This window comes from Cydia strobilella, chromosome 4 (assembly GCF_947568885.1).
Source record: "Cydia strobilella chromosome 4, ilCydStro3.1, whole genome shotgun sequence".
Taxonomy (NCBI): domain Eukaryota; kingdom Metazoa; phylum Arthropoda; class Insecta; order Lepidoptera; family Tortricidae; genus Cydia; species Cydia strobilella.
In genome coordinates, this window is record NC_086044.1 from 1250059 (window position 1) to 1272559 (window position 22501).

Consider the following 22501-nt stretch of genomic DNA (forward strand, 5'->3'; position numbering starts at 1 on the left):
AAATAATTTGATTTGTTCCCAAACTTGTTCATAGATGGCAGCACCAGTCTCTCTCGCTACAACGTAAATCCGTAAGGAGTTCGTTTAGGAGGTGCAAGCGCGCACTGCTTGCCCTTAGAGCTGGTCAAAGACGCCTAGTCTTACTAAGATGGCATATAGTCGAGAAATTCGGACGGGCACCGCCGTGGCGGGGTGGCCTAGGGGTTCATGGCGTTAGCCGCGATAGCTAAAGACGCCGGTTCGAATCCGGCCTTCACCACTGGAGGGCTTCGTCACTTTTTCTTTAATATATGACATCTATTACAGTTTTAATTTTGCATTATTAAAACGTCCCATTAAAAATGAAATTATAAACAAAAGAACGAAAAAGAACGTAATAATACCAGTATTTTTGTATGGAGCAAATACCGGTTTCCGACCCCTGGGGTGGCCTGATCACATGAGATGAAATGGTTCAAGGTAGTGTCAAATAAGATTAACATTTTTTTAACAGAATCGGCCACCGAGTACGTATTGTCATAATTTACAAGTTCTATCCAAGAATTTTAGGTGAGTTGGATTTGAAACTTTTGGGACGATTTTGAATACTTTTTGTTTGCGTTAATTATAGAAAAGGGATTCGGATATTTGGAAAGGGATTTGTATTGGATTTAACAAGGCTAGCCAACTTATAGTGAAAACTTTAGTATGATGGGGTAGACACCTTAATAAGACATGAGATTATTGAGGCCTGAGAACGTGGTGTCATGAGATGGAAAGATGATGAAATGAGAATGTGTTAAGTAATTTGTTAAAAAGTTGAAAGAGTTTTTAATTGACAAGGCATTTTTTACAGTGAAAGAATTTTATACTAAGTTTAACATGAAATGATTCCCAGTGTATTTTATTTTATTGACATTTGTATTTTTGATTTTTAATGGTTTTTTATTTTTGACTTTTGTATATATAACTATATTGTGTGTTGTGTATTTTTAATTTTATTTGTATTGCAATTTTTGATGTGTTTTTGACATTAAAGATTGATTGATTGATTGATTGATAATAACAATGAGGCCTTGAGAACGTGGTGAGTTGAGAACGTAGTGAGATTGTAATGCGAGAAGGAATATTAAGTTATACATTGTAGTTAGTAGTGCCCATATTGATAGACGTCGTAGGTTGAGAATAAGTTGCAAATATTGATACCTGCCTTATGGGTAGGTACCTACTTAGCTAGAATTCTTGGAATTTTAATAAAAATTTAGGCTATAACGCCTCAGCCATCCTAAAATCATAATCCTTTCTTTTGTCTTTCCTGAGGTCGGGTTAAAGGCGGATAAACAAGGTGTGAAACACTTCCGTAAACATATTTGTCCCAAAATAAATATAAATTAAAATGTGCTAGCATTAATTCCATCTCCAATCTTCAAAATGAACCTTAATAGGAAACCCCTTACCCTTTTACGTAAACAATATTTATTTGATCTCACGTTGTCAGCGAGTACATCAAGAATATCCACATAGGAAAATGGCTTTTTCACATCACCTATTCGAAAAAGGGCTTTATCTTCCCCGCTAGGAGGGATCAAAGTGGCACTTTTCTTCCCTGCTAAGAGGGATCAAAGTGGCATTTTTCTGTTCAAGGACACCATTTTTTTTTCTTTTTTGCACTTTTTTTTTGGTTCAATAATATTTTGGAACATAATAATTTCCTCATAGGTGATGTGAAAAGCAGTATGTGTCACATGGTAGCAAAATTATTTTCACCTTGGGCGTTAACACTTAAATCCCTCACTACGCTCAGGATTCTATTTTAGAATTCCTCGCTACGCTCAGGATTCAATTATAGAATCGTTCGCTTCGTTCAGGATCCAATGTACGCCCTCGCCGTAAATATGTCATTTTGCTCCCTTGTGACACAATCTACTTTTTTACTACACTTTAAAGCACCCAAAACTATAGAGTTACCCCGATCTTATTATGAACTTTAAGCCCCATGAACTTAAACTTCCTTCATACAAAAAGACCCATGTCGGCACAATTTCCAAGGTGCTAAAGACTTTTTAAATAAAATATGGAGACAACTCTAAGGCTACTCAAGTATGCACAAAGCGCAGCTTCCGTTCTTGCAATTCCCATTTTAACCTGAAATATTATGACCTTGAATATGAGTAACAACTACGGGAAAACAAGGATCTCTCTTATACTGGTTTCTTGTAGAAAATGCTTGGTATATGATACCAGGCCCCAATTTCACCACGGTGACAGGTGCGACAATTGTCGAAATCACTATTACTGACGTCACATGCCTCCATAGGCGCGGCACGGTAACCGCTTACCATCGAACGGGCTGTGTGCTTGTTTGCCACCAACATTAAAAAAAAAACTCCATTATATCGCCAATAAATAAGTACTTATTTTGCGATGCTAATGACAATTGTCACAAGAAACACGAGAATTGTCGCAAAATTCCGACACAGAACTTATTTCCTGTCAAGAATTACCGAAAATTCTTATAAATCTTGTGACAATTGTCATCATCATCGTCATAAACGTACCTGTTTTTTGCCGATATAATAAAGTTTTTTTAAATATTACAATGATGGTGGCAAACAGGAATACAGCCCGCCCGATGGTAAGCGGTAACCGTAGCCCATGGATACCTGTGACGTCAGCAACATTGATGTTTTACAATTGTCGCACCTGTCACCGTACCGTGGTGAAATTGGGGCCAGTCCTTACCTTAATGGGGTAACTTGTAGCAAGCTTGGGCTTTTGAGAAAAAGTCGTAAGCACTGGTGTTTGTGAATAGGTTGGGATGTTCTAAACGGATGGTTCATTATCGGCTAGTTTATAAGGGTTGATCTGAGGAGTTTTGAATTTCACGCGCGTTTTACTTTATGAAGTAGGTATGAGTATAATGTATGAAGTGTTGTGTTAGTATAATTTATCTAGCTATAATTAGGCAAGTTTATTTTTGAAAATTATTTACTAGGTACAGTTCTAACCAAAGATAGATATAACTCCGTAATAGATGGATACAGTCTAAGGAAAAAACGTGCCTCGAAAATCAAGAAAATTTGATTCTCGTTCAGAGGGCGCTACTAGTTTTGGCCTACAGTCGTATAGATGGCGTTGACGGTTTAGTTTGTTATTTAACAATTTTAACGCATATCAGTGAAAGAACATGGGTCAAAATCATAAAAATAATTAATGCAAATAAAAAAAAATCATTTATCTATACTTAAATACATTCTATCGTATTTTTATAAATCTTCATACTTAGTTTTAAAGTGTGTTGACAGATGGCAGTGAATTTACTGGGGTTACAAAATTTACTATGACAGTACCGCTCTAGTATAAGTTACTCTATTACTCTATGGTTCTAACTGACCACCCACATGAAATGCCTATCTCGTAGGGGAGGATTAAGGATGACACGCTAGACCGGGCCGGGGCCGGGCCGGAGCTTCCGGCGCTACGTTTTCTGTGGTGATCACGTGATCACCGATCAGTCGTCATAGAAAATGACATTTCGCACGCCTCGGCCCGGGCACGGCCGGGTCTAGCGTTAGTCATCCTTAATATATATATATAGGTACTATCCGTAAAACAATTAGAGAGTGGCAGATATATTTTGACCTTTTATTATACACTAGCGACCCGCCCCGGCTTCGCACAGGTAAACCTTAACAAATTATATAGGTACACATAAACCTTCCTCTTGAATCACTCTATCTATTAAAAGAAACCGCATCAAAATCCGTTGCGTAGTTTTAAAGATCTAAGCATACATAGGGACAGACAGACAGCGGAAAGCGACTTTGTTTTATACTATGTAGTGAAATAATGTAGAAACAATGTTTTGTGTTACGGACGAACTATCCTTTAAATTCAACCTGTACCAGGCATACACGGCAACATTTTCATAGTTCATAACAACAACACAACATAACAATTTATTAATAAATCTCCCGAACAAAGCTTATTGTCTAACGTACGGCCAATTTGTTCCAAGCAAAGCTTAAGCTATATAGCACACCATTGTATTACGAATCTCACGATAACCATCTAAAAAACCTTAACAGAAATTTGAATTTTATTACAATATAAACAAAGTTGAAATTCCTTTTATAACTACACTTCAGAGCTTATAAAAGCAACGGATATAATAGTGAACAACATCGTACATGGCCGCCTTTGCCGTGTAGGCGCTCAGACGTTCTATACGCACGCCGCAATGTACGAGGAACAATTGTGTTGTGTAGATCAAAAGATGTCTGGTGCTTAGAAATTATGAGCACTTGAGTTGTGAGGGCTGGTTTTAGATTTAGGTAATGTTTTGAATAGCAATGAGGCTTAAGTGGTGAAATAGACTCCAGAGACGTCTTTAGACATTACGAAGTAATGTTAAACTAAAACATTGTTTTTAGTACCGTAAAATCGGGTAACTTTAGTCCACAACTTGCAAGTGCGGTCCAAATTCAAGTTCCAGTAAATATTTATAAGTATTTCTCAAATAATATTGAGTATATAAATTAGGTAAGGTGTATTTCGGTTACTTCAAAATGTCGGCTAATTCCGAAAATCATCCTAACATTCTGAACTTATCGGAATTACCCGATTACACCTTACCTAGGTATACTGAGCAAGTGAAATGTAAATGTCTCGCATTAGGCCGTCTTAGAGAAAGGATCGACCTCTAGACAACTACCCACAACAAAAGGCGTACATAATGATTTTCCTTAGATAATGTTACTGTTGCTTTTTAGGATTCCGTACCCAAAGGGCAAAAACGAGACCCTATTACTAAGACTCCGCTGTCCATTTGTCTGTCACCAGGCTATATCTCATGAACCGTGTTCGCTAGACAGTTGAAATTTTCACACATGATGTATTTCTGTTGCCGCTATAACAACAAATACTAAAAACAGAATAAAATACACTAATATTTAAGTGGGTCTCCCATACAACAAACGTGATTGTTTTCCTTCGTGTGCGAGTCCGACTCGCACTTGGCCGGTTTTTATTTACACAGTATCAAATTCAATTAATCACTTACCCACAACAAAAGGCGAAATGATTTTCCTAACAGAATGTTACTGTTGTTTTCCACACACAGTATCAAATTCAATCAATCTCTTACCCACAACAAAAGGCGAAATGATTTTCCTAACAGAATGTTACTGTTGTTTTCCACACACAGTATCTAATTCAATCAATCGTCAATATATATTTATTTCAAACAAAATACAGTCCATAGTTGTTAGTTACAGTAAGACCTACTTATCTATGTTAGTTTATCCTAATAACGTACTAATTATCCCTATCATATTACATTGATCACAGCACAATCACCCACATCAAACCCCATTAACTGTCAGAAGATCTTATAGCTATTATTAAATATATTGTTCCAGAACACGGATGCAAGGAGTTCAGATGTGAACAGAGCAAATTCTGCGTGAGTGCAGACTTGACATGCGACGGTGTGGACCACTGTGCTGATGGGTCTGATGAAAACACCGCTGCACTATGCCCAGGTCAGTTAATAACAGGGTTTGGTACGATATGAACTTTCACGTGTGAACGGCTTTTTGCTCACGAGCGAACACGGTTGTAAAGAATTCAGATGTGAGCACAGCAAGTTTTGCATGAGTTCGGACTTGACATGCGATGGTGTGGACCATTTTGCCGATGGGTCTGATGAAAACACTGCTGCCAGGTCATTTAAAAACAGAGTTTGGCACGATGTGAACAGGTTTTTTCACGTGAGAACAGCATTTGTTCACTTGTGAACGAAGGGAACGGTGTGAACACACCTGTTCAGATGTGAACACCGCTGCACAATACCCAGGTAAGTGAATAAATAACAGGGTTTGTTACAATATGAAAATTTTTGTTCACTTGCGTACAACTTTTTATTTGGTCACTCGGGAAAAAAGGGAAATGTTGTAAATACTTTTGTAAAAAGTTCAGATGTGAAAAATGCATCATCTTCGTGAGCGTAGACTTCTTCTGCCTAAGGGTCTGATGAAAAATTACACATCTGGACTGGGGTTTAAGGGTCTCCGGCAAGCTCGGTAGTTCCGCTCTCGTTTTAAAACAGCTGGCTAGATTGCTCTGAAACTTTGTACTTACAATAGGATAAGGTATATCTATGTCTGAAATTAATTTATGTAGCTTCAGACACCATAGTAGAAAAAAATACAGCGAATTTAAGTTTTTCATACAAAACTTGTTTTTGCTCTATTTGGTTTGTTTTATAAATTGGAGCTATGTAAACTAATTACAGTTAGACAGTTACCTCATGTCATTGTATGTGCAAAGTTTCATTACAATCCAACACGTAGTTTTAAAATGAGAGCGGAACTACGTTTGTATGGGAAGGTGAAATTGGGCTGAGCTTGTCGGGATAAGCTCCGGTATAAGGTCGGAGGTACCGACGTGTTATAAAAAAAGCTTTCGATAAATTGAGAACTTATTTTCTTAAAGCTGTTTCAACATTTTTACGTAATTGCGTATAATTTACAGAGATTGGCGGCAGCGGCGGTCGCGGCGCGTGGGTAGTGGTGGCAGCTGCGAGCGGCGCGCTTCTGCTGCTGGCCGGCGCTGCTGGCGCGTGCTGCGCGTGTAGAAGGCGCGCAGACCGACGCACGCATCTACAGTGTAAGTAGTTAGACCAGCATTTCCCAAACCATGGGTCGCGACGCATTGGTGGGTCAACCAACAAATTTTATTAACAATGTCCTGTATTATTTCCAGTGCAACAACTGGCGTCAAACGGCGCCAAGCCCGGCTCGCCCGCCACCGTGCTGCCGGGAAACTGGGCGCTCCCTGCGGGCCCGCGCGGGTACCTGGCGCGCCCGGGCCGCCTCCGGGCGCGGGCGCCGCGCTGAGCGCCCCGCCCGCGCACAAGGACGAGTGGTTCGTCTGAGGCGGCCCGGTCGGGCCCGCAGGGCGGGGGCGCCGTACCGGCCCCCTTCCAGAGCAATACAAGTAATACAACATACGACACGAGGACTGAACGTGGAATTTTGCAGTTTGTTGAAAAATTACTCTGTTGGCGTCCAGCTAATCTCACCGATCCACAGTGGACCCAACTTTCTGTTGTCGACGATAGCTTTTTTATTGTTCTAAAAAAATCTATGAAATTTAGTGAGGATCTTGAGATAATCAGGAGTATCCCGACCAAATATTACAATTATTTGTCAACACTGTAAGGAGTTATCATTGAGAAACAGAAAATATTCATGTCCGACCACAAGTATGGCGTCGTTCAACAGTGCGATCGATTTTTGCTGTGATATATGTATTGTACGTCGCTATCACAGAAATAAATATACCATAGAAGACGCAACTGCATCTACTTAGCGTGTCCGAACCCCGACCAAGCATCGAGGTTGACCGTCGCTCTTTACAGTCCACGCGCGTCGGTTGTTGCAGCCGGACGTCCGTGAAAACTTAAAAAATGCTTCGTTGCTTGATAATTAATTGCAACAGCCCAAAAATTGCGAGCACCCAAAGGCAAGAACATATTTCCTATCACAGATAAGTAATTTTAAAATTATATTATGCGTAAATTTTGTATGAAAAAGTCGGCACGCTTGGTTTCAATACAAATCATTGCATTTGCGTCATCTAGCGTATATATTAAATCTGTGGTCACCATCATCAGCAGGAGCGGCCGAAGCGCTTAAAAATATCTCTTAATAACTTTAGCGTCTTTACAAATTAATGCTTTGTTTAGATATTTGTGAACACCTTGGCCGCTTATACCTGATGGTTAATGTAACGTATGTATGAGTTTTTTTCTATGAACTGTAAGATTATAAACGACTACCCTCTTTTCAGTACGTATAACACGATTGAAGAAGTGCATACATTTTTGCGAATTTGTATGCCCTTTTTCTCTATTTCCTATCGATGGATACTGAAAAGTCTGATTTCATTATAATCATTTTAAATCAATTCTGCATACATACAAAATGAATGACGAATCGGTGTGAATGGTTATATACGAACTGTAATAAGCTTCAAACATTATTTTATTCCCAAAAATACACAATTTACCTTTATATTCATAATTACATAAAAAAATTGTGAAACTCAATAATTTCTCAATATATAAAAGTATTACAAAATAAATGTAAATCGCGTGTGATTTGGATATTAATTATTTTTGAAGTTTCCAAATGTTAGTGTAATATAAAAGCAGAGCCGTGAGTGCAACTAATTTGCACACAACCACGTGCAATGTAGTTATGGGAGACTGCTAGGAACGTCGAGGGCACACAATAGATCTTCTTTATAATGTTGTCTTAGAAATGAAATGTCTAAAAATGAACAAGTAAAAGTTTTGCCCTGATACCGAAACTTTCTAATATTTCTCGCACGAAAACCGTGTGTTTGGGGACAGGAATTGGGAGGGTGTGCGCTGCGGCCTGCAGGTGTAACAAGCGGGAGTTCATTTCTCTTCCTTGGTATTATGTAACTGTATCTAACAAGCATTGAGATCAGTATTTCACATAAATTATCAGTAAAACCTTTTCAAGGAGCATTATGAAATGTCTAAATTGAGTTGTCCTCGGCGATATCCTTAAAAAATGTCCTAGTGTAATCTAATTTCATTCACACATTACTTGAAATTAAAAAGTGTCGAATATCAAGCCTAATTGAGATTGTAACCTTTTAAATATCACATAATGTAAGTAATTGTTAAGTTATTCAAGGACATGATAATTGATTATAATTGTAATAAATTAGTTATTTCTAAAGCTATGTTGAGAACAGTTGGGAAGTGAACGGACATGATGTTAAACCTCTTCCTACTTCTTCCATATTACAGACAGTAGTCAAATAATTAAATTTCCGACACATTTTGTACCTTGTCACAATGACAATCAATGTGAAAGTCGAGATAGTTCATACTATTGCCACTGTGACTAGGTACAAAATGGGTCGGAACTTGAATTATTTGACTGTACCTATTATACTAATATCTGCCATTTTTGTTTTTATGTTCCTTAATGTTCTATAAAATAATGATTCCCAAAACCGAATCTTAAAATTGAAATTTGCTAAAGATTTTTATCCTTTATTTACCTCATTTGTCATCTTCCATTTTTCAGGCAATTTTTCTGAATATAATGATACTTTGAGGGTATTCCTGTACCTTAAATGTATTTTGTACTTGTGTTGTTCATGTACCTGACTGGTACTCTTGTACTTAACGGGTAACACATCTAAAACTTGATGTGTACATATAAATAAAAACAAACTTAGCATTTATTAAGAAATAATTAAATCTGTCAGCTAACCGCTAAACTGCCATGTTTTACCCAAGCATTACTACAATTAGAAATTATTTGTTTAAATGATGATGATGATCATACTTTAAGCCCCATTTTATATGATGATATGAGTAGATACTTTTCAACTTAAATAAGCCTATAATAAGTACCTCAAATAGATGTCGGTTCGATTCCCAGCTGATTTCATTGGCACTATCCCCGCTTCCTATCCCCTCCTTTCTACCCCAGTACCGACCCGCAAAGTGCTAACATTCTAATGTTACAATACATAGCCGTTCTAGACTAGAATACGCAGTTATATAAAATTTACCGCAAGAATAATAAATATAAATCACAGACAATACTATCATATCATCATTTATCATATTATTATATATTAAAGTGGTTATCGCTATTAATTAATAGCAACACACGAACTGTATAGAAGCGATTTTAAACGAGACCTCAAATCATGAAGTCGAAGTGGAAATTCAAGTTTCGCTTCTATACAAAGTTCTTTATTATTCTTGTGGCTAGCTACATTTATATCATGTTGTAAATAAACATTTCGTGGGACAGTCATATTCTAAATATAAAAACTGCCTCATCTTTACTCAATGTTACCCTATCATATTTTTCATACTTCTATTTCTGCGAAAAAAATATCGAGCATTTCTTTAAAGGATTTGACTGTACCTTTTCATACATAACAGTTACACATATATAGTAGTAATTTGTAAGGGTGTAACTCTTTTGTTCAGGGTTGACATTTTGCATACTGTACTATTCTTACATGAAGACGATAGATACATTCTTATTTACCTCCAGCAATAAAGCAATAATATGTATATTATATACGAAAGTACTATATAACATATCTTTATACACGTACATATCTTGGGCCGAATGTCTACCTAATGTAATCGTAATATTATTTAAAGATAATATAAGCATTTTATAAATATAGCAAAATATTTTATAAAAATACTAATTTTATAGTTAAACTGAAATACAGGCATTGAGAAATGAATTAACTTACATACAGCGCTTATTAAGAAGCTTATCGGAAAAATAAACATTGTTAAAAAGATAAGTTTGAAATTAGCACAAATGATGTGTCATTTACCAATGAACGTATTTCGGTCTAGGTAAAGATCGGCGTACGTATTTAATAATTAAATCTGAATGTATAACTTGTATTCGTGTATGTTAAAGAGGCCTGTGGAAGCGGGGGGGCGCGGCCCGATGTACTGTCTCCGCGGTATTGTACACTACGGGTATTGCTGTACCAAGCTGGTACACCATAAGTAACTTTGGCTGAATATACTCAGTGTTAACAGATAAAAAATGTTTTAACAACAAAATGTGCTACTTTTACCAAATTTGCTGACGTTCAAGCGAATATATTAAAACCGTACAAGTGTCAAAGAAGCGTACGAAATGCAGAGAAATTGAGCAATATCAATATGCTTCGACAAAAATGTAGTTTTATTCAGAAAAGTAAAACTATATTATGTCTGTCTTATTACATATTGTCTGTTAAGTACGATTGCTAATGTTGATACACTTTGCAGCAAACACTGTGAAACTTACCGTACTTACAAGTACAACAATACCCCGATTAATACTTAACGAGTACAGTGCTTCAACGGTACATGTGTACTAGTACATGTACTAGTGTACCGCGTGGGTACGTACCGACCCGATGGGTCAGGACACAAATCTATCCGAATGTATCTAATCTAAGTTAGCGAAGATTTTTTTAGGTGAATTTTTACTCGTTTAGGGGACTCGTGTGATGTCCAATTTTGGTGTTGCGAGCGCAGTGTAAATTATCAATATGACATTAAACATTTTTGGCTTATTGTTCGTATTATTGAGTTTTTATTCTGACCTTTATTACCTGTTTTATACCCTCAAAGGTATTGATACCTATCAAATCCCTAAAACGTGCCCCGAGTTAGCACACAGTATGTTTACCAGCTGTACAGATGTAGTGCATAATTGTTATCCATCTGGGGGCACGGCCGTGTCCCCGCCAAGACGAGACAAAAGGCAAAAGGCAGTGCATATCTTTTCTCGGCACGTTTCACCGTATTTTCGAACCCTCGTAGTTTCGGCTTGGACAATGCTAGAGAGCTGAAATTTTTTGTATACTATGGACTCAGTAGACTTATCAAAAACACCAAGTTTTATTAAGCTACCTATTATACTTAAAATTTTATAGTACCTTAATTTTCACTGTCCGAAACACATGAAATTGGCGTCATAGAAAATACAGACTACTTCCTGAAGTCTTAGAATGCTGAAATTTGGAATGTAGAGATGGTTCGGTATGCAATCACATATGGTGACCAGAAATCTGTAACTTTCGCCCTGCAACCCCTTAAAATGGGGGTACCTAAAAATACCCATAAACCTGGAAACATTGGTTCCTGAAGTCCTAGAATCGTGAAATTTTGTGTGGTAGCAGTGATCGGAATGCTAATAAAAAAACAACGATAAAAAAAGGCAAAAAGTTTTCAAAGTACAGATTTGAACCAGGTTCACAAAAACCAGCCAGGTAGCGCCCTCTATATTGGCACTGTTTCTTGCACGAATTAATAAACTAGTGAATATGAAATGACAGCTTTTTAGCGGCATACATTAATAGCAACTTTCCATTCCAATAGGGTTTTACCGGTTGACATTTTTAGAATGAATATCAACTGTAGGTAACATATACCACGGTCTAAAATATAATGTCAAAGTTATGAAACTTAATCTGTTTTTTAATTATTTCAAAATAGCTTGCCTAACACTAATCTAATACAGCTACTCAACACTAGATGGCGCCGTAATAAACTTTAAAAAATATATTAAAATCGCTTACTTATCACACGCGAGTGAAGGGAACAAACCGGTATAAGTAAGCTCTCCGATTACGCTTATTTTGTTACGGAGCTTACGGTCAGGTTACACTGGTGGGTCCGAGATATCTACACGCCTACGAGTAGCCAGCTGTTGAGTACTCTGTCTGACACACCAGTGACGGCAGTGACGTCCGAAAATAAAAGGTCATATGTGAATGTAAGCTTCCTATCATGATATGACTATTTACCGTTCGCAGTAGCATTTGAGAAGCGTAAGTTATTAATATGCATACCGTAACAATGTATGCATATTCGGAGAGCTAATTTATATACCAGATTTTTTACCTCTTAACTTGCGTGTGATAAGTGAGCGATTTTAATATTTTTTCAATAAATTCTGCTTACAAAATTTCGCGAAAATAAGTTGAGTAATGGAACGGCGCGCACTTCGCACTCGCTAAAATCAAATTTTAATTAAAAAAATACATGTCAAACTCTAATCGTCGCACTACAAAGCCGCGGTTTTCCAACAGCACCACGATAACACGTAGGTATGTACCTACACACCAAGGTATCTAGATCCCTAGGTGAAATTTGGCTACTTATTCTCCATTAAGAATTAAATATCTAAATAGATACAATTTCTGCATTAGATGTTTGCATGTAGATAGAACACGTCTCAAAAAGAAAAAAAATGCTTAATGATATCGAAACCGCTACTTCTTTAGGCGCTGATCTACAATGACTCCGTGATTTTGTATATTTTCCAAAAATGGAATATGTACTTAGTCGTAAACATGAACACAAAATTCACAAAAATCGATTGAGTGAGCTGAATCGGAGACCTTCACTAACGCTTACTTCATTAAAAACAATTCCGATTATGGTAATAATACTTTAAAATTTCTAGAAACATACAATTTATAATACATAAAATTCCTGACTTATAATTTATATAGGCCCTACATATATAGCGCTAGCAATACGTAAGTTTTATAAAAATCTAATATTAAAATATTTTAAATTATGCCTGTTCACATGATCCTGTATTATCGTAGTTTCTATAAACGAATAATTGTCATTTCTAGCTGGTATATCAACTCTTACAAAAATGAATGAAATCCCACCAAAAACATTTCATGTAAAGTGTTGCCAAGACTAGGCGCATAAAGCTTTTACATTCAAAAGCTATCAGATCCCGTAGTAGGTACCAAGACTTACTCTGAAAGTCCTAACTTTATAAGCTCTAACTGTATAAAGCCAACATCTTGGTCAAACGTACAGTACGGCTTGGCCGTTTCGTTGCAGTCACATAAACACTCCATCGGTGGACTTGTTGTACAAAGTAGTAACACAAGTCTTTCAAATTCTGAGTGTCAGTAAGGGATTGTCCAAATTGTCCATTTGACAGCAAAGAAACGGCCAAGCCGTACTGTACGTTTGACCAAGATGTTGGCTTTATACAGTTAGAGCTTATAAAGTTAGGACTTTCAGAGTAAGTCTTGGTACCTACTACGGGATCTGATAGCTTTTGAATGTAAAAGCTTTATGCGCCTAGTCTTGGCAACACTTTACATGAAATGTTTTTGGTGGGATCGTATTTTCTCGGAAACGTTCATATTTGTCATGTACTTCTGTCAACCTCAGTACTTTAAGTACCGAAACTGTCTGAAATAGCAAGATACGTAAGTACGTTTCCGTGAAAATACGATGAAAAAAAAATTATGCACTACTTACATCTGTACGTTTGGTAGCAATTGCTCGGTAAAAGCCAAAATAGGCGCTTTATTTCTTAACTAGCTTTTGCCCGCGACTTCGTCTGCGTGGACTTAGTAACAGCAGCAAAATTCTCATAGCAATCATTCAATTTGAGCATATTATGCACACAAATTAGCAGGCACTTCATTAATTATCTCACTTCTACCCCGCTTTTTCAATTCCACCCCGCTTTTTAATTTCTTAAGAGATGATTTTCGGGATAAAAACTATCCTATGTCCTTCTCAGGGACTCAACCTATCTGTATGCCAAATTTCATCTAAATCGATTCAGCGGTTTAAGCGTGAAGAGGGAACACACAGACAGACAGACTTTCGCATTTATAATATTAGTATCCCCGACTATCGACTCCCTGCGATGAAACTCAATTACTTCAATGTTTTATAACATTTTGAATATTAGTGGTTAATTTTAGTACCTTTAGTTAACCTATAAACCACTTAATATTCCTTTCTAGTCATTCGATTTCGTACCGTAATTCTTATTGTAGATGCGTTTTTGTTTATGATGGCAAGTATGTTGCCGCTATGGACTTAAGGATTAATTAAGTTAAGAGCCCATCAACGTGCGCCACTGCTAAATAATTGTGATTATTTAAATTTAAACGATAGATATTTAAAAAAACCGGCCAAGTGCGAGTCGGACTCGCGCACCGAGGGTTCCGTACTTTTTAGTATTTGTTGTTATAGCGGCAACAGAAATACATCATCTGTGAAAATTTCAACTAAAACAACGGTTCATGAGATACAGCCTGGTGACAGACAGACGGACAGCGGAGTCTTAGTAATAGGGTCCCGTTTTTACCTTTGGATACGGAACCCTAAAAATAACCTTATTCGAATAGAAATAAGTTTAAATTTAGAACTGGATTTTTCACATATTTAAGTCATTTAGTAAATTTGTTTGCGGACTTTATATGTGCATAGAGTTACTAAATCATAGATAGCTACATAAATTAATTTAATATCAGTATAATTTTTTCTTTTTATATAGTTTTTCTTTTTGTATTTAGCTTTAATTTAGTATTAATATAGTTTTATTTAACATTAATTTAATTTTTAAGTAGATATATAGCTATATTTTTTCTTCTCTTTTAATATTTATTAATAGTATTGATGATTTCTAATTTTGACTATGACTGACAGTTCAGTATCTGATTAGTCAGATTACTGTCGAGTTAAGTAAACCTGAATAAGGGTTGTGTGGTGTGATGGACTGATAGGAACCTAATACATATTACAAATTGTATAAATGACAATATGGTACAACACAGTTTCATGGCAATGATGTATGTGCTACTAAAAAAGGCATTTTTCCTAGTTAAAACGAAGTTTATGAAACACCGCAGTGAGAACCCATTTTCACGAGTAAAACTAAAGGGGCCCACTGACTATCAGTCCGCCGGACGATATCGGCCTGTCAGTTGTTCGTAACTGTCAAATTTTTGTTCTGACTGATAGTCAGTGGGCCACTTAAGTTTCCAAAACACTAGTTGTAACTCGGATTTTTCAAAACTAGTTGTCGCAAAAGTACATACATTGGTGAAAACAAGGTAGATTTTACTAATTATTTCAAATTGCAGGTAAAACTAGTTTTGATTTTTCAGGAAAACGCATTTTCACTAGGTGAAACTAGTTTTCACGGTAGGTATTCTGCCAGAGTTAAAGGATAGGTGCGACGATAAGCAAAGCGAGAAGGAGTATGTTAGGCTGACCATGACCTGATTCAGCGCGAATTCGACAGAATGGTGAGTAATTAAATGTCCCAAAATTTAATACTGAAATGGGATATAATAGAATGCACTTACTTATATCATTTTGGCCTGACGTTTTGAACGTCACATTACGTTCGCGGCTACAGGCAAACTCAAATCATATACGTATCTAAATGTCTCAAGTCTTACCATCTAGATAAAAATGTATTTTTTCTTATTGCTACTTTCATATACCTGTTATTAAAAATTTCGGTATAGGGGTATTTGGAAGAAACGAACCTAAGTGACAAAACTGACTTTCCATTTTGAGTCGCGTCCAGTCTACAAGTTTCTATGTTAATAATTGTCATAGGCTGTTATACCTACTTCCTGATTTTGACGTATTTAGTTTTTCACGTAGGAAGTTGTCATGTTTATTGTCAACTTTGACGCATACTACATTGTTATTTTGGTTATTTTGGTGTTTGGTAAATAAAGATTATAAAGACGAAGAGACAGTTTCGTATATATCTTTAATCTTTATGCTTACATGAACCAAATGGACCGTAACAAGATTTTTATCAATGTGAGTTGGTGGTGTGAATGAGGGTGAAGGCAATTAAGTGGCAACCAGTCTACAAAGCCCAAAGCAAAGCAACACTGGATAACAATCCAAGGTAACTAATTCACACTAGGTATATAAATATGTATAGTATCTATGTATGTATGTTTATTTGTATCAAAGATAGATATAACTCCGTAATAGATAGATACAGTCTAAGGAAAAAACGTACCTCGAAAATCAAGAAAATTTGATTCTCGTTCAGAGGGCGCTACTAGTTTTGGCCTACAGTCGTATAGATGGCGTTGACGGTTTCGTTTGTTATTTAACAATTTTAACGCATATCAGTGAAAGAACATGGGTCAAAATAAAAAAAATAATTAATGCAAATAAAAAAAATCATTTATCTATATTTAAATACATTCTATCGTATTTTTATAAATCTTCATTTTTAGTTTTAAAGTGTGTCGACAGATGGCAGTGAATTTACTGGGGTTACAAAATTTACTATGACAGTACCGCTCTAGTATAAGTTACTCTATGATTTTGTATTAAGTATATGTGTAAGTTTATCAATATTACAAATTCATTTACTTTAAAAGTCACTGCACCTACTTAATCTTTCTGGTTTAACCCATTGGTTGACTGGTAGAGAATGCCTTAAGGCATTAAGTCCGCCTTTTGTACCTTCATGTATTGTGCAATAAAGCTTAAATAAATAAATAAATAACTAAGGGACTATAGCGACCCGCCCCGGCTTCGAACGGGTTACACTAAATCTTAACAAATTATGAACCTAAACCTTCCTCAAGAATCACTGTTGATAGGTGAAAGCCGCATGAAAATCCTTCAGTAGTGTTTGAGTTTATCGCGAACATATGTACATACACACAAACAGACAGACGCGTCCCCCCGACTGTTTTATAAGGTGTAGTGATTATAGGAGTGAACGGCAGTGGAAAGTCAGCATAGGTGTCTAAAATAAATTCATAACGATGCGTACGATCGTAGATTGATTACCTACGCACGGGACACTTTTAGTACCGCAGTTATGACTGCGGCCTTGGCTAATTTTTTACTCTACTATTATTGACAAAACTTATTTTCCTGACTACGTAATAACATATTATATAATGTATTAGTTCCTATAGGTACCACCATAGAGTAACTTATACTAGAGCGGTACTGTCATAGTAAATTTTGTAACCACAGTAAATTCACTGCCATCTGTCGACACACTTTAAAACTAAAAATGAAGATTTATAAAAATACGATAAAATGTATTTAAATATAAATAAATGTTTTTTTTTTATTTGCAATAATTATTTTTATGATTTTGACCCATGTTCTTTCACTGATATGCGTAAAAATTGTTAAATAACAAACGAAACCGTCAACGCCACATACATCGCGCGGCAAGTTTTATTTAGTTAAGACGCGTACTGCCATCTAGCGACGAGTAGCGTAACTATTTAAACAACAACAAAGCTCAAAGGGAGCTTTTAGTTTACTTCAAAAGTTAAAGGCGCTATTTACAAAGAAATAACTGCATAATTACTAAGCTACACGTCTAAAATAATGAGGGTTTGCATGAACTCTGGGTGAAGTATTATTCTCTTTTTACGAGTGTTATTACAGTAATAGGTACAATTATTTACACAAAAGTAAACTTTTTGCCCGGCCGGTGACCGGTGTGTGAGGTAACAACCACGTGTGGTCACGATTGTTTCATTTTAAACCTTAACTTAAAAAGATAAGATTCAATTTGCTCTAAAGCCATATGATGTAACTTTTTAATCAAATTTAAGTTGTTCAGTCAGTAGAGCTTTGGCCGCGGTTCGAAGCGTCCGTGTGATTTAAAAGCTTTATTTACCGTTTCGTGCGCGCTTTTTTAAAAACTTTCGTGTTTTTGAATGAAAATAAAAGAATTAAGTGGTGTGTTTTACAAATTTTAGTGTTAGTTGAAGTTATTATTCACGATTTCAATGAATAATTGTGAAAAAAGGTGTGTTTAAAGTCAAAATCGTATGTTGTGTTTAGGTTACAGTTATTTATGATCAATTTAAAGTAGATTTTAGCTAACAATGCAATGATTTTAACTATTTTCGAGTAAGATCAGTGTCTTATTTAATTTTGCACGGTCGTTTTAGTGTAAAAATGCGTTGATTTCCATAGTTGATTCGTGTGGAGGTTATATTATTGTGTTAACCGATTGCGGAAGGGGCAGTTGTGTTGTGATGTGGTGAAAATGAGGTTGTTGGTGTGTTTGTTGCTGGTGGCGGCTGTTGCTGGGAAGGGGAAGAAGCATCGGCATAATAAACCAGGTAAGTTGTAAAAGTAACTTTTTATTATTTAAGAAGTTAAATATATTAAAACGGGTTTTTTTACAATATTTATAAGTCGATGACTGTTCGACATGTTTCGCTTTATAACGAGTAACTTCAACGGGAGCACGCGTTGGCGGACCGACGCAGGCTGGTTAATCTAAAAATTTACCCTCGCAATAGAAAATGGACCAGCCAAAATGTATGAAACAGCCAAATTCTTTTTCGCGATTTCGTGGTTGATCCCACAGTAAAAGTTGCTCAGTATAATCCCAAAACCTCCCTGGCAACGGGAATGCACTTATACAAGCACATACTTATTTATATGGTAATTGTGTGATGATTTATTTGGCTACTTTGGCCGTCAGTACTTATCTATTATATTCTGACTGTATACACAAAAAATACTATTAAGGTAATAATTTATTAGTAGTTCGATGACCGAAAATTCTAGAAATCAAAAAAAAAATGTTTATTTTCTTTAACAATCTCATCATCTTAAAAATTAGTGGTTGGAACCTCCTTTTAAGCTTTAAATGCCTGTGCCAGGAGGTACCGCCCTTCCTTATCTAGAAAATATTAACAATAGTGCGTGCTACATTTATGAGTAGGTATTTATGCTAGGTAAATATTACATTAAGATTTACTTACAGTTACAAATGTTACACCCATCAAATCACCCATTATATCCACCCATAGGAACCCGAACACCCTAGAAAATAGGATAAATAGGATAGGATAGGAGGAATAGGTGGGCATGACGAGGCGGATTACGTTCGGACGAGTAACGTACAAAATAAATACATACAAACAAAAGATATAACTCCGTAATAGATGGATACAGTCTAAGGAAAAAACGTGCCTCTAAAATCAAGAAAATTTGATTCTCGTTCAGAGGGCGCTACTAGCTTTGGCCAACTGTCGTTGTCGTCGTATGGCGTTGACTATTTCGTTTGTTATTTAACAATTTTAACGCATATCAGTGAAAGAACATGGGTCAAAATCATAAAAATAATCAATGCAAGTAAAAAAAATCATTTATCTATATTTAAATACATTTTATCGTATTTTTATAAATATTTATTTTTAGTTTTAAAGTGTGTCGACAGATGGCAGTGAATTTACTGGGGTTACAAAATTTACTATGACAGTACCGCTCTAGTATAAGTTACTCTATGATACAAATCAGACCTGACGACCGGTCTGGCCTAATGGGTCACTACCTCACGTCACTACCCTGCCTGTGAAGCCGATGGTCCCGGTTCGAATCCCGGTAAGGGCATTTATTTGTGTGATGAACACAAATATTTGTTCCTGAGTCATGGGAGTTTTCTATGTATAAATGTATTCATCTATATAAGTATGTATATCGTCGCTTAGCACCCATGGTACAAGCTTTGCAGTTTGAGATCGGTTGATCTGAGACAGCGTTTCCTAACCTGGGGGTAATTACCCCCGTGGGGGTAAAACTGGCATTTTACGGGGGTACCTATCTATAAGAAAAAATATTAATGATTATGGAGGAGGGGTAAAATCGAGTTCCCTAGTTAGTCAAAGGGGTCACAGTACTAAAAAGGTTAGGAACCACTGATCTAAGATGTCCCCTGATTTTTATTTTTATTCAAATCATTTGTTTGAAAGTGAGCCACACTACGTCTCTGCCTACTTCCCTTGCTTCTACCATAGAGTAACTTATACTAGAGCGGTACTGTCATAGTAAATTTTGTAACCACAGAAAATTCACTGCCATCTATCGACACACTTTAAAACTAAAAATGAAGATTTATAAAAATACGATATAATGTATTTAAATATGGATAAATGTTTTTTATGATTTTGACCCATGTTCTTTCACTGATATGCGTTAAAATTGTTAAATAACAAACGATACCGTCAACGCCATCTATACGACAGTAGGCCAATGGTACTGCCGCCATCTGATCGAGTCAAATTTTCGTGATTTACGAGGCACGTTTTTTCCTTAGACTGTATCCATCTATTACGGAGTTATATCTATCTTTGGTTACACTAAGTGTTTTGAAACAATAACCCAAATAAAAGGATCTTCATCGTCTTCACCGCGATGTCCCTTTTGTCACGGATCATCGGAGCCCGAGCTCCCTTTGGTAACTAATCCCAATAATTGGCGCGTGGCGCGGGTACTAGTTTAACTCCTCTGCCATCTGACCTTCCAACCCAGAGAAAAAGTAAGGATTTTAGTCCCCTTATTAGGATTATCCAAATAAAAGGATCATTTACAACAAAACAGTAGATAAATAATTCAATTATTAATTTCAAGCCCGCCCGTTTTATTTTGTGACTGTACACTGAAGAATTCCCATGAGAACGACCATTTCAATTAACAGAATCATGACCAACTACCATTACAGTAATGTTTATACAATCGATATACGCTTGCCTGCTATCGGGTGTCATTCCCACCAGAGTAGAGTTTACATTAGAGTAGTTCATCTTAAAATAACGCGAAGCGCGAGTGAAGCTATTGTGGTAGCGGTAAGGCGGGAGTTATAAGCTGGAGTTCATAAATTTTCTCGTACCCATTACGTCTCGTCTCGTATTCCTTAGAATTTATATTCAACAAACCAGGATTCACCAGACGCTTTTTTGGATAAGGAAAACATTGTAAAGATTCCGGAGAATAGGGGCCGTGCGCGTTGGAGGGTCTGCAATTTTGTGCCTGAAACTTAAACTTTACATTAACATTTCACTCCAAAGCTGGTGCTGCCCTCACGTACGTTTTCTTTTACGTTTCATTGTAGGTTCTGCCATCTTGAGGACTATATTGGAAGCTTAAACTAGACATTTATATTTCTTCCTCCTCCTCCGGCTCCTGTGCTGCCCCCTACGGTTCATGCACACTTCCTATGTGAACTTTCTCTTCTACGTCTGCTTGGGATTAAAATATGATGCCATTGAAGCCATGAAAAGCCGGAACAGTGCTAGTAAGACTTTTTTACATAAAATCAGTCCCAGTGGCGGGAATTCCTGGTTCTTACTGTACTAATTCAGTACACTGAAGCATTCCTTACTTCGTATATACCTTTATTTGAACAATGGTAGACTACTGTAACAGTCTCTATATATACTCTGCTTGCACGTTCATGCATCCCATATTCCTTATTACTTAAAAGCCATATGTACTGTTAAAAATAATGTTCGTTCGTAATGCTGACTAGATGAAGATTTTCCACGAACGGGGTCTGTCCTTTTCTAAATGAATCTGTGTTATAAAAAGGTCCACGGATCAAGAGATCAAGAGTCAAGGGCGATACATTCCCAAAGTTTCAAAAATATGTGTACGCACTTACACCTTAGAGTGCCTTAGACAATAAAGTCGTGTTCACATATTTTTGAGCCATTTGTCTGGATCGATATTTTTGCTTTCGACTGTACACAAACTATAAAGTTGGTTAAGTAAGGAATTTATTTAATTTACGCTAAAATCGCAAATCTGAGTTCGCATTAAAGTTCAAAGAATGACTGCACCGGCATTACTGCAGCAGAATTGCTGCCGATTGCATTGCTGTATAGGTATTGACCTATATAGGATGGATGCGAATGATCCTAGAGACTATATTTTTACGGATTCCTGGTATAAAGCCATATTAACCGTTTTGAATGATTCAGGGTTAGTTTCACGTTTCACTAGACATGTGATGAGGAGGGATCCGAGGGATGAATATAGGCAAAAGAATGTTAGGGATGAATGTTGATGGACGGAGAGCGAATGGTAGACCCAAAAAACGATGGTTGGATTGTATGAAAGAGGATATGAGAAAGAAAGGAGTGTGCTGAGGTGATGAAAGGAGAATGGAAGAGAAAAACATGTTGTGCCGACTCCACATAACGTGGGATAAGGGCAGAAAGAAGCAGAATACAAGAGGTAATCACAATCACGGTCCATATTCCGGTCGATATAAGTTTAGTAAAGCCATATTATAACTATCAGTACCTATGTATAATAGGTCCAATAATATTCAATAATATTTTTAGATCAAGT

At 36.6% G+C, this 22501-nt stretch overlaps 2 protein-coding genes across 2 annotated transcripts in view; both read left to right on the forward strand.

The window, feature by feature from the left end:
* Positions 1 to 11145, forward strand: part of LOC134740502 (uncharacterized) — a 108577-nt gene extending 97432 nt beyond the window's left edge. The window contains exons 4-6 of the mRNA XM_063673004.1: positions 5400 to 5522; positions 6514 to 6648; positions 6745 to 11145. Of these exons, the coding sequence (XP_063529074.1) occupies positions 5400 to 5522; positions 6514 to 6648; positions 6745 to 6878 (392 nt within the window). The 3' untranslated portion in view covers positions 6879 to 11145. The remainder of the gene's footprint in view (positions 1 to 5399; positions 5523 to 6513; positions 6649 to 6744) is intronic.
* Positions 11146 to 18344: 7199 nt separating this feature from the next.
* The window catches only part of LOC134740894 (laminin subunit alpha-2), a 313744-nt gene continuing 309587 nt past the window's right edge, over positions 18345 to 22501 (forward strand). Inside the window, exon 1 of the mRNA XM_063673547.1 lies at positions 18345 to 18480. Coding sequence (XP_063529617.1) covers positions 18405 to 18480 — 76 coding nt within the window. The 5' untranslated portion in view covers positions 18345 to 18404. The remainder of the gene's footprint in view (positions 18481 to 22501) is intronic.